We start from the raw sequence: 12,773 nt of genomic DNA, 5'->3' as shown, positions 1-12,773 counted from the left end.
CCAGTTTTGACCTTCAGTTTTGTCCCAAGCGCATGGAGTTTCCTCCTCTGAATCTTTTTAATATAATACACAGTAAATGGTGGGATCTTTAAAGTCTTCACAATTTTACACTGAGGAACATTTTTCCTATTCCACAATTTTTAGACCCAGTTTGTTTCAAATTAACAAACCGCTGTCCATCTTTACATCTGAGAGACTCTGCCTCTCTGAAATGCTCCTTTTATACCCAGTCATGTTACTGGCCTGTTACCAATGAACCTAATTAGTTGTTAAATGCTGCTCCAGTTGTTTTTAATTTGTACCAATTACTTTTCCAGCCTTTTGTTGCTCCCATTCCAACATTTTAGAAATGTGTTGCTGCCATCAAGTACAAAATGAGGAAATGTTTTCCATAAAATTGTAAGATTTCTCAGGTTCAACATCTGATATGTTTATTTTCTATTAAGAATAAAATATGGGTTTATGATATTCATAAAAATTGCATTTTGTTTTTTATTTACATTTCATAAAGCATGTCAACCATTTTGGAAATTGGGTTGTATGTTTTATAGAATTTAGATGTAAGTTTTCTATTGTTCCTCTAATTTTACTGGGATCAAATTCAGGCAAAAAAAGAAAACTGACCAAAAGCAGAAGTTAAGGGGGAAGTTAGAGAACCGAAAGTTCCCAGAAACCTGTGAGCCCTTCCTGAACTCTGTCACCGGCACGCTTCCTTACTCCTCCCTCCTTTTTTTACCCTTTTTCAAAGGCTGGTTCAGTTCTAAAAGAAGCCTGTTTGTGTCAATTAAGACGGCTCTGATAAGTTGGATTGTTGCAGAATGCTGATCAAAACCAAGTCTGTAAGAAGTTCTGTTCAAGATGAAAACAACAGGCTTTTAAAGGTGCTGAACTCATCCTTTACAGCTGGATATCTGCCATGATTTCTTCAACCCTCCAATTTTTAACTTTTCATCCTGGCTAGAGTTCAAGACCTGACTGTACTGTTCTATATCTCCTACAGTGACCTCATCACCTAAAACAGTAAACATTTGTTTTGCTCAAAAGCTATGTCTTAGTTAGCCAAAAAGTCTCTTTTTCCAGCTTAAGTTTGGAACACTTGTCCTGAACAATGTAGTTTTTATTTTAGTTTGTTATGAACGTGTTTCAGATGTTGGTGAGGTCACCATAGGATATTGTTTTGCATGGGCTGGCCTGCATAAAGATAAATCTCACTCTCAAGTTATCAGGCTTGTCTATTTGGTTACTGCAAATTTATTTATTTATTTTTTAAATTAAGCATTAAATACTTCTAAATCATGGTTTTGTTCTGTGCCAGCAAATGTTTAATTTGAATTTCTGCCAGGTATGCAGAGAGGCCTGATAACTGATGCAATAAAAATAAATAAAAATGACCCTGGCTAAACATGTTTCCTCTGTGTTTGCCTCAGAAGCATCGGCAGGTAAGAAAGTTAGTAAGGCCGGCAGCAGCAGCATCCAGAGGAGCGTGGAAACGGGCATGGCGGTGGAATATCCACGAGGAGGATCGGCCATGAACCGGCAGGCCAGCAGGGAGTCCACTGATGGCAGCATGAACAGTTACAGCTCTGAGGGGAAGTAAGTGCACACTAAAGGGCAGGTCTTTTGATGTGGGGGCCAGGCAGCGAGGATATGGAAAAGGTGGCTCATGTATATGAGACCTTTATGAAAAAAGAAAAAAAAAAAAAAAATTTTAGTAATGAACTGATCATTACAACTAAAGTGGTCATCTAATGTAAAAAGTAAAGCAAAATTAGTAAAAGCAAACAATGTTGAGGCTGTTCCTGCATTGTTTGATTTTAATCACTGCTGCATAAACACATGTACATTACTGATAACCAGAAAAAGACCTGCTTTAAGCCAAATCACAAGTTTTAGTTTTTCTTTTACCATTATTGGATGTTAAATTTCAGACGTCATATCTTGTGGGTTTAAGACTTTTACATCCTCTTCATTAAAAATGATGTAATTCTGCCTTCACAATTATGTTCTTTTTTCAGATGTTACAAATGCAAATATATTATTTTGGTATTTGGTATTTTCATAATACCATAATAAGAGTAAAATTGTACTTAGGAAATGTAACACTGCTCTGCAAATAACGTAATTTTGAAAAACGAACCAGTTTTAAGTTTCCGTCCGATTCTACTGCAGCTGACTTGAGAGTGGCAGCAAAGAGATGACAGAGCAGAGTAGATCTTGTTACATACTCCAGAAGAAGTGAGAACTTCGTTCTTGTTCTCAAGGCTGCAAGAACGAGAAAAAACTTAAATACAACTCTCATAAGGAGGCTAGTTGGGGAGAGAAAAGTGAAGGGGCACAGCAGAGCAGGTGGAAAGAGAGAGCAGCAGGGAAGCAGTGGTCGACTTTCTGTACAGCAGGACCAGCAGAGCTCTTCTTTCCAAAAAGAAGAAAAACCAAGCACTCTCAGCACGGCTGCAAACTGTGCCATTTGATAAGGGTACATTATATATCCCTTAAAGGGACATTGTGTAGGAATTACTTCCATCTAGCCTTGGAATCATGTATCGCATTGTAACATATAGTGCATTCTAGCGCTTACTTTCTCAAACACATATTGCGACAATGGTAGCCTCCGTGTCTCAAAACAGATCGCACAGGTGAGCTACACTCCCGCCAGCAGACCACCTGTAAAACGGACAGAAATATCAGCTTCAATAATAATGTCTATTAAGAGCAGCTGGAGGAGTTTCCTGCTCCGGTGTACTAAGAACTTCAAGTCCATCAGGAAACACGCACAGCTGAACAATCAGTCTCCAAATGAAATGAATAAAATCCAGAGTTTTTTTTCAGAAATATGAGCTAATATGGGAGCAAAGTGAGCTAGCTTATATGGACAAAGTTTAGAAGAGACAACAAGCTGATGTTCCACAACAAAAAAACTGACCCACCTCGCCTCTGAAAGAACTGGGTGACATACTGTCGACCCCTCTGTTCTCTCTCCAGTCTCAGCTTTTTTTTTTTTCCTTTAAAACTTCCAGATTTTCGAGGCATCCTGCCGTCTTACCATCCACATGCTGTCTGTATGTAGCACTGAGCTCCGCAGCTGATGGAGCAGGTGGACTGAACCATTTAAGGAAAATATAGAGGGGGGCTGGGCGTTCAGAAATGTTTCCAAAACAAAGAAACTTAGTGATACCAATGCATTGTAACTAAAATGTTTGCGTGATTGTAAGTTTATCATTGACTATTAGATACTTTTGTTAGTATTACAATTGTATTGAGGGCCCTTCTGGGCCCCTGTCAGTCATGGGCCCCTAGAATCCTTCTCCTTTACCCCCCTTTTTCGGCGCCCCAGGCTGTGAGTGAGAGAAGCCATGTTGCATGGTAAATGGTAAATGGACTTGTACTTATATAGCGCTTTTCCAGTCAGTTTGACCACTCAAAGCGCTTTACACTACTTATCACATTCACCCATTCACACACACACTCACACCCTGATAGGCACATCGAGAGGCAACGTGGGGTTAAGTGTCTTGCCCAAGTACACTTCGGCATGTAGTCAGTGGAAGCCTGGAATCGATCCGCCTACCTTCCGGTCGAAAGACGACTGCTCTTCCTCCTGAGCTACAGCCGCCCAGAGTTGGAGTATAGCATGAACTACGAAGAAAAAACCCACGTAGACACTTTAAAGCTTGTGTGATAGTTTATACTCCATGTTTGCGATATAGACATTTTATATGTCCCACGTAAAACATCTCGGGATACATCAAGTCTTGTTAATATATCACCCAGCCCTACTTCCCACCGGCTTTTAGTCTGGCTTTACCGCGACTATGAAAGCGACTGAAACCATGTAAATATACACTTCTGAACCAACGAGGCTGGTGCATTTTAGCAGGATCTACTGTTATGCTGCCCATGGTAACAAGAAAAACTGTCTAACAAAAATCAATGAAAAAAGTTAGCTTTAGGCTCATTTAAACAGCACTGCTGACTTACACGACTTCAGCATCCCATTTAAAATCTTTCTGCTTCTTGCAGTTTTGCAAGTCCTTCCAAATTTTCTTGACATTGTTAAGAAAATAGACTCTCATCTGTTCTGCTCTCACATGCACAGAAATGTCACCTCAGCACTGGCGGTGGGTCTATTTCTGGTGTTTGCCTGAATTAGTCTGTTGCTTAAAGTTGGAAAACTCCCTCATAAGAGGTTAAAAGATATAGCCAAAGAACAATTGAGAGAATTCATTAATTAAAGTACATTTATATTAGACAGCACCTTTTATGATAAGTCACAAAGTGCTTCACAAAGAAATACAAGAAACTAAAAAATAAAACATAAAATCTAAACAAAAGCATAAAAGTTCTTTATGTTCCCATCCTAGCCTGTTATTTTCATATCTGTAACTACATACCAGCCCTTTTGATTCAAGTCGTGGTTCGTTTGCTGGGAAAGAGTCCACTTCATTTTAGGAACTGTGAATGCGCAAACAAACTGATTTGGATCAAAGAAGTTAACTTTATTATGCCTACAAAATCTCAGTCCGCTTCAAGTGAATTGAATACAGGAAGCAGACTACAAAGCAAAGGGGATTGTAGGTTCACTGCAGGGCATTGTGGGTAAACGCAACCAAAACTTGTGCAAATGTGGTTGGGAGAATGGGTCGCAGTCAGATGTGGAAAAACACAGTTGAAGTTCTAATAGAAATATGATCAATGCAAGACTGCTTGGATCTGATGCAGCTCTATGTTTTGCTCTCATGTGGTGAAAGCAACAGTTTTGCTGCATTAACCAGTAGATGAACCACTTTCCTTCTTTGCATCTTGTCTTCTTTGGTAATTCTTGGTGCAGTGATGCCTCTGATGAGGAGTGGAATACTTTATTTAAAAGGTCTAATTTATTTGAGTAGTGCAGCATAAACACAAACTCAGGAAAAATGTTAGAGTCCCCAATCGTACAGTTTAGCAGACCATCCTGGTGTGAATAGAGCTGCAACTAGTGACTATTCTGATGGTCGATTAGTCACCGACTATTAAAACGACTAGTCGACCAATCGGATTATGTATCTCATGATTATTATAAATGGCTCTTATTTCACTTTCAGCTTTGAAATCTTGCATGAAGTTATGTGAGTCAGACGTGCCTCCTCTTTAAATGTTCGAGCATTGCAGACGTACTTCCATGATACGCAAGGTCTGCTTCACAAATCTCACATGCATTTAATTTATTTTGTAAGTTCAATGTGAAGTTATTTTAGACTTTTGACGTCCTCTGCCGCCGTTTTTCTCCCTGGTCCGCCGCCATATTTTTCCCCTGGTGGACTTTATTGCGCATGTGCAACTCTCAGCAGAAATAAGAAAAGGAGACGATGTCTCACTCTGTAGTTTTTTTTCTTTGCACATGTGCATTGTGCAACTCTCAGCAGAGATAGGGAAGAAGACGATGTCTCACTCTGTAGGTTTCTTTCTTTCTTTTTTTTTTTGCCGACAATAGTCAACTGGTAAATTCATTGTCGACTAATTTTATTTTCGACTATTGTCAACAACGTTGACTAATCGTTGCAGCCCTAGGTGTGAATGCACCCTTACATACAGACCTAATAAAGAGGATGTAAATCTCATCATCCTTGAAATCAGCTCTGCAAATCATGTGTTCATGAACCCTGTGGCTGTAACAGGTAACCTGCCCATTACAGCGTTACAGTGGGAATATAAGATGTGATAATGGCTAAATGATTTAAACCATCTGACAGCTACACTCAGAAGGGCCCTCAAAGCAATTGTAATACTAACAAAATTATCTAATACTCAATAATAAATTAACAATCACGCAAACGTTTTAGTTACATTGCATTGGTATCACTAAGTTTCTTTGTTTTGGAAACATTTCTGAACACCCAGCCCCCCTCTATATTTCCCTTAAATGGTTCAGTCCACCTGCTCTATCAGCTACAGAGTGCTGCTACAGACAGCAAGTAGATGCTAAGATGGCAGGATGCCTCAAAAATCAGGAAGTTTAAAAAGAAAAAAAAAAAAAGCTGAGACTGGAGAGAGAACAGAGGGGTCGACAGTATGTCACCTAGTTCTTTCAGAGGAGAGGTGGGTCAGTTAGTTCATCTGATGGAAAGTTGTGGAAGCTTGTTTTCTCTTCTAAATGTTGTTCATATAAGCTAGCTCACGTTGCTCCCCATATATCATTTCTGAAGAAAACTCTGGATTTTATCCATTTCGCTGTTGTTTTAGTCAAATAATCAAGGCAGGCATACGATATATATATATATGCATTTTATTTTCATGAAATAGGTTATTTTGTATTTAAGTTTTGTATTTTAAGTAATTAATCTTAAGATAATTAATTGTTTAAGTATTTAAAAAAGAGCGATGGGTTTTTAAATATAAAGTATCCGTCTTGCAGCAAATAACTGAATCTAAATTAACTTCATTGTATTTTTAGTGCTTCCCCTACCAAGTAGCCTAAATGTCATGTTTTTCTTTTCACAAATATAGGTATGATGGTCAAAATGTCATTAAATAGCTAATTTTATGTATTACAGTATCAAAATCCCTGGCAGCGCCCCTGACTCCCATCACTGCTAACTGTCTCTGAAAAAATAATAATAAAATGAAAACATCTGGCTTGACGCAGTGATAAACAAGAAAGTTCACCTTTTTGAATGTCCAGGGCCCGGTTGTTCAAACCTAATCCGATTCGATTTGGGTCATTGGATAGGATCAAATCTTGAAAAATGGGTTGTTCAAAAGGAAAAGCCGAATTCTGAAATCAGCTTGCATCATTTAATCCAGGGGTGTCAAACTCCGGTCCTCGAGGGCCAGTATCCTGCAGGGTTTCATTGTTTCCCTGATCTGACACACCTGATTGAAATTAATGGGTTATTGTGAAGAAGTTGACAAGAAGCTGTTGGATCCATTTCATTTTATTCAGGTGTGTTGGAGCAAGGATATTACTAAAATCTGCAACCTCTTCTACCCATTGTTCTTCACATAGTTGGAAGCCCACATTGTTTTAAATGCTGGAGATCCGGTTTTGGTGATCCTGAAAAACAGGATTCTGGATCAGGGTGATCCAGTACGCTGGATTAAGTGATCCACCATCCTGAAAAATGGGATTACCATATCTGGATAGCTTTTATCTGGATTAAAGTTTTTTAAACAAGCAGCCCCCGATAAAGACCTTTTCATTGCTCTAAAAGTTCAGATCTTATTGACATATTGACATTAATTAAACTAACAAATATTGGATCAATTTTAAGACATAATACACATCTGAAATCACTACAAGGACTTTATGCACAGCTTGTTTATCTGTGCGAGTTCCCAGGATGGACATGAAATTCTCAGTGTTATATAGGAGTGTTACCATCTTCACCTTCCTGGTGAAGGCTTTTAAAAACATGTTAATATTTTGTCTTATTTCCAGTGGATAACATCTTTTCTTACGCATGCTCTCTGTACACTGCTGGGAATGTGCTTACCCATGTGCACACACCGGTCTATGGCTCCTTTCACACTGTGACTCAAATGTGACTTAATGCCTGTCAGTGATCCTACTGGATCTTTACATTACAGTCTGAACAGCACAAACCCGATTTAAAAAAAACAACAAACCAACATACAAAAAAAACAAAACAAACAACAACAACAAAAGAACTACCCATCCTACTTTCTCATGTGGTACTAAATCGGATACATATTTGATCTTCTAATAAATGACATCAGTCTGAACGATCAGGTCACATTTCATTCAACTTTTACCACATTGACGTGAAACAGAGATCAGAAATTAGCACCGGGTTCTGACTCTGTATTGGTAAAGGAAAGGGAACCTGAAATGACTTCTGAAATGACAGAAAACAAAATCAAAATGAATGAACTTGACCTCCTTGGACTGTCGTTTGTTGCAGAGGAAACATTTGGGGTGCATTGTGGTTTTCTTCTCGCTACTTTGCAGTAGATGGTGAATAACTTGTTGGTGTGTGTCAGTTTGATCTTCTCAGGTATGCGTTTGGGGGCCGACAGTCAGTTCAGTGACTTTCTGGATGGATTAGGCCCTGGTCAGCTCGTTGGCCGGCAAACACTGGCAACACCTGCTATGGGTGAGTAGATGGACTTTTACATCTGCTGCATATATTATACCCAACGTCTGTCTGTGGTAATGACTGAAAAATAAGGGTTGCTGGTAAAGGAAAAACACTAATGTTTTCATTATATGTGAAGAGAGAAAAGTAGAAAATATATTCTTGGAAGTTAAGTTTAATTTCACATGTGGCTTGTTGAGTTATTAAATGTGTTTGTTTATGTGTTCCATACTTGTACAGGTGATGTTCAGATTGGTTTGATGGATAAGAAAGGTCAGCTGGAGGTAGAGGTGATCAGGGCCCGAGGCCTTACCCCCAAACCAGGCTCCAAATCCCTCCCAGGTAACACAGTGTGATCAAAAATACAAATAATTCAAATTATTGCAACCTAAAGCCACAAGTTTCACATGTAAACCTCTGCTCCCCGGCTCTTCTTCCTTTGCTTTTCCAACATCCCTACTTTTTTTTTCCTGACCCTCCCATTTTAACCCTACCTCCAGCTCCTTACGTCAAGGTTTACCTGCTAGAAAATGGAACATGTAAAGCCAAAAAGAAAACCAAGATTGCACGCAAAACTCTGGAGCCGCTCTACCAGCAGCACCTGCTTTTTGACGAGAGTCCACAGGGCAAGGTGCTTCAGGTATGTTTACAGCACTCTGTAATGGACTATATCCCACAGCTGTAGACTTGACACAGGTTACAAAACTGTTGGCAGTTAGCGTTAAAGGTTGACCTGGTAACAATTCTGGAACTAACTAAGCCTGTGCTTTGAAATAACCTGACACAACATGGAAGGAAAGAGCATTTGGAAAGCAGAAAAACTATTTTGCTTATAAGGACTTTCAGCTTCGAATTTTCCTTATTGACTCAAAACTTTACTTTGACTCATTCCGGATGAGTCTGGCACAAGACCTGATTTGTTGTTGAATCAAATTACTTCCAACTTTAACATGTCATCATAGATGCTGACTTTCTAAACTGCATTCATCCTTCTGACAGGAGGAAACACCATCCATGGTTTCAATAAGAATTTCAGATTTTGGTTCATCAGATCAGATCGCAGCCGTTCAGTGTTGGTTTTCAGCCTTTTTTATCCAACACACTTATTATCCAAAGATAATAAATTCCCAGAATCGCTGAGCATCTTTGCAAACACTCTCATGTTGCTGGTCTGTTGCCAGTTAGTCTAATTAGTTGTGAGATGCTCAACCAGGTTTATTTAACCCGTTCCAGACTCTTGGAGCCACACAAAAGTGATATCAAACTCACTATTTTTCTTTAGACATTTACATTTTTCATTATTTATCCAGGAAACTTAACATAGGCATACAAGATAGATAGATAGATAGATAGGTAGATAGGTAGATAGATAGGTAGATAGATAGATAGATAGGTAGATAGGTAGATAGATAGATAGATAGATAGATAGATAGATAGATAGATAGATAGATAGATAGACATATTCTTTATAATAGAGGTAATGAATTAGTTGATCTGAGGGTACTGAATATTTCATGTTTAACGTGCACATGAAGCCTAGTTTAAATAAAAAGCATCATCCTGGCAGATAATTGCTGGTGTATGTCTTTACAAGGACTTGTGTATTTAAGAGAAATATTGGCTGCTCTGGAGACCTCACCCCATCGCCCTGAAATAAAACCTGTTTGATTTAGTTCATCAGAGTTTGCCTTTACAGAGATATTTTTTTTTTTTTTTTAGGGGAGCCTGAAACTTTTTTTCATTTGTGCTATGTACCATCTTCATTTAGTCTTCACCGGTAACACATATACTGGTTTACACATATGATTTCAAAAGTATTTAAATAGACCTTGTGGTTGCAAAGATAAAATGAGATATAATTCATTATGTGTATGCAGTTTTCAAGCAGAGGTCTAGAAAATAGGCACAGGTTTTGTCAGAGAATCTTGAATGTTTTGAGGTGAATTTATCTAATTGGACTTTAAGCTGTGTTTCTGATTCAGAAGCTTTTAAAACACCAGAAGTTGATGTTTAATATTTCTGTCTTTCCCCAGCTCAGCATTGACTAACTGGGCCAATTCTCTCCTGTAGGTGATAGTATGGGGCGACTATGGACGACTGGACCACAAATGTTTCATGGGTGTAGCACAGATCTTGTTGGAGGAGCTGGACCTCTCAAGCACGGTGATTGACTGGTACAAACTGTTTCCACCATCCTCATTGGTGGACCCGACATTAGCTCCGCTTACACGGTTAGCTTCCCAGACATCACTGGACAGCTCAGGACCGCCGCCGGGCGTTCGGTCCTAGTGACCGAAGGGCGACTGCCTACTCCCAAATACCCCTGAAATGATCAGATAATGGACCACAATCGCTGGACCACAACTGAGCAGAGGGTGGAAACGCCCCGAGGATGACACAGAGAAGCCCTCGATCAACCAATGAAAAGCCAGACGGAGAGACAGGGACTGAGAGAGAGAGAAAAGAGAGGGAGAGACAGAACTAGCCAATCAAAGCTTAACTGGAGTCTGACAATCATGTCTCACACCTTCCCTCTTCCTCCTCCATGCATCTTTTTGTTTTCAGTGTCGCTTTCTTTGTTTTTCCACCAGGCTGCAGCTATGGTGGATTCCTATCCAACATTCTTCACTTTTTTCCATCATGTCTTTGATTCCTCCTTAATTTCTTGTTTCAGAGCACCCGATCAACGTGGAATGCTTCACCTAGTTTCCCTTCAGTCAACAAGAGTATAAATTACTGCTAGGCCACAGGAAAGAGTGTGTTTAGTAAGTAGCAAACTGTTGGAGCTTCTTGCAACTATTTAGCCAAGGTTAGCTGCTGTTGCTGCAGCTGTCGTCACGGCAACCTTGTCACAGAAGAAGCGTGAGGGGCAGCAGTCTGATAGGACTTGACAGGAACATGAGCCTGTACGTACATGTGCACACTATGAAAAAAATGAAAGGAAGCACAAAAAAGTACTTGACTCCTTCATTCAGACAGAATGGCAAAAACATTTTAGTGTCTAAACACAAAGGAGAGAAAAGTGAGGCCAAATGAATCATTAGCTTCTTATTTTTTATTTAGGATCATATTTTTTACGACTTTGTTTTCCTGAAGTGTTCAGAACGGTACCACAGGGTGCAGACTCCCTCTGTTTAAGCGGATGGTTTTTTTAACAGTGTCGAACCAAACGCTGAAGATAAAGGTCTGGTCACATTTGCTTGGACGCCCCTTCACCCAGCCCCTTTCCTCCTGACCCCCCCTTCAAACTCCCCCTGTTGGAGGGAGCAGCATGACTCGGGGACGAGGCGCCCTGGCCCCAAGCTGCATGCATGTTTCTTTCGTTCCGTTTGTTTCGTTCTTTTGTTTCGTTCTCTACTTTTTTGTAAAATGGAAAGACGAGACAAATTAACAAATGATCCTCAAAAAACAAAAAGAGAAAAAAAGACTAGACTATGTGTGTTAGTTCCACATACTTTTAGGCCAGCTTGTATGTTGCATGTTCTTGTACAGTTTGCTCGTACTGAATATGAATACAGAGAAAAGCCAAGCCATCCCCGCCCCCTAACAGGAGCGGACCAATAGCAGGGGGATCAACTTCACCCAGGCCTCGCCTACCACTTTGGGTATAAATATCCATATTAGAAAGTCTCCAGAAAAGAAAAAATAGTCTTTGTTTCAGTTTTTCTTTAAACCCTATGAACAACAGTGCTGTTTTGTAGTACTGAGCATACTCAAGCCCCTGACTGAGGATGTAGGTGTCTAAAACTGTAGTTTAAGACAGTTGGGGCTAGAGACAGAGATATAGAATGTGTGTATAACAGCTAAATGTATATGAAGTATCATTATGAGTTTGACAGAAATTATAAAGATATAGTTATATGAATATAAAAAGAGTGTATCTGACTTAACACCCGTTACCAACAAACACACACACACAAACGCACCTTGTACATACAAATCAGGATGAGCAGCTTGAACTTAAATTATGAAAAAAAACAAAACATGACTGACACACAAACATTCCTGGTCTCGTTGAGGGGAATTTGCTTACGGTGCTTGAGCCGCTGAGCGGCACCGAGCCACAAGGTGGGGGGGCACCAATAAGGCCTTTGTTTTGGACCCAGATGCAGAAAAAGAAACAGAATCAATTGGAACAAAGTTGGGTTTTTTCTCCTTAAGTCATCCTTTTTTCCCTGTTTATGACTATGGTTTGGACTGGACTTCTAAAGCCAATGAGAAATCTGGCTTTGCAGACATATTTTGTAGATTTTTTCTTTAATCCTTGGCGGTGTGGCCAACTGCCCTTTCCTTTGTCAGTATTACTTCAAGAATACTGATTGTTTACAGCCCATGGCTCCCAAACCACGATTCTTAATGAAAGACAAAGTATTCACTGCAACAGTTCTTGTTTGTATAACAGATGTGGCTCTACTGATGTGTATGTTTTATATTCAAGAGTTCATTTTTATTATTTACAAATAAAAGACTGTGTGGAAGAAGACTGGTAGTTTTTCTTTTTGATTTGTGCTTTGTTTTTTTCTTTTTTAGCTTTGTTCTGAATGCAGAACAAAGCTAAAAAAGGTCAGAAAGCAGCTGCAGTGAAAATGGTTTATAACACCTTGCTAAGTTGCTATTATCAGGTTGGGCCCCTTTTTCCTTCAGATCTGCCGGAATTCTTGGTGTCATAGATGGAAGCAGGTGGTGGAAACCTTCCTCAGA

At 39.5% G+C, this 12,773-nt stretch overlaps 1 protein-coding gene across 26 annotated transcripts in view; it reads left to right on the top strand.

The window, feature by feature from the left end:
• LOC121655458 (regulating synaptic membrane exocytosis protein 1-like) overlaps window positions 1-12,553 on the top strand; it is a 126,746-nt gene extending 114,193 nt beyond the window's left edge. For 16 of the 26 annotated variants that reach the window (XM_042010115.1, XM_042010114.1, XM_042010112.1 and 13 more), the window contains 5 exons: window positions 1,428-1,593; window positions 7,978-8,090; window positions 8,313-8,414; window positions 8,573-8,712; window positions 10,143-12,553. In XM_042010115.1, the coding sequence (XP_041866049.1) occupies window positions 1,428-1,593; window positions 7,978-8,090; window positions 8,313-8,414; window positions 8,573-8,712; window positions 10,143-10,361 (740 nt within the window). In that variant the 3' untranslated portion in view covers window positions 10,362-12,553. The remainder of the gene's footprint in view (window positions 1-1,427; window positions 1,594-7,977; window positions 8,091-8,312; window positions 8,415-8,572; window positions 8,713-10,142) is intronic. The other 10 variants (XM_042010136.1, XM_042010130.1, XM_042010135.1 and 7 more) reach the window with 1 other exon arrangement.
• The last annotated feature ends 220 nt before the right edge of the window (window positions 12,554-12,773 follow it).

This window comes from Melanotaenia boesemani, chromosome 16 (genome assembly GCF_017639745.1).
Source record: "Melanotaenia boesemani isolate fMelBoe1 chromosome 16, fMelBoe1.pri, whole genome shotgun sequence".
NCBI lineage: Eukaryota > Metazoa > Chordata > Actinopteri > Atheriniformes > Melanotaeniidae > Melanotaenia > Melanotaenia boesemani.
The sequence above is the reverse complement of the archived record's forward strand: the minus strand, read 5'-3'. Positions and strand labels throughout refer to the sequence as shown.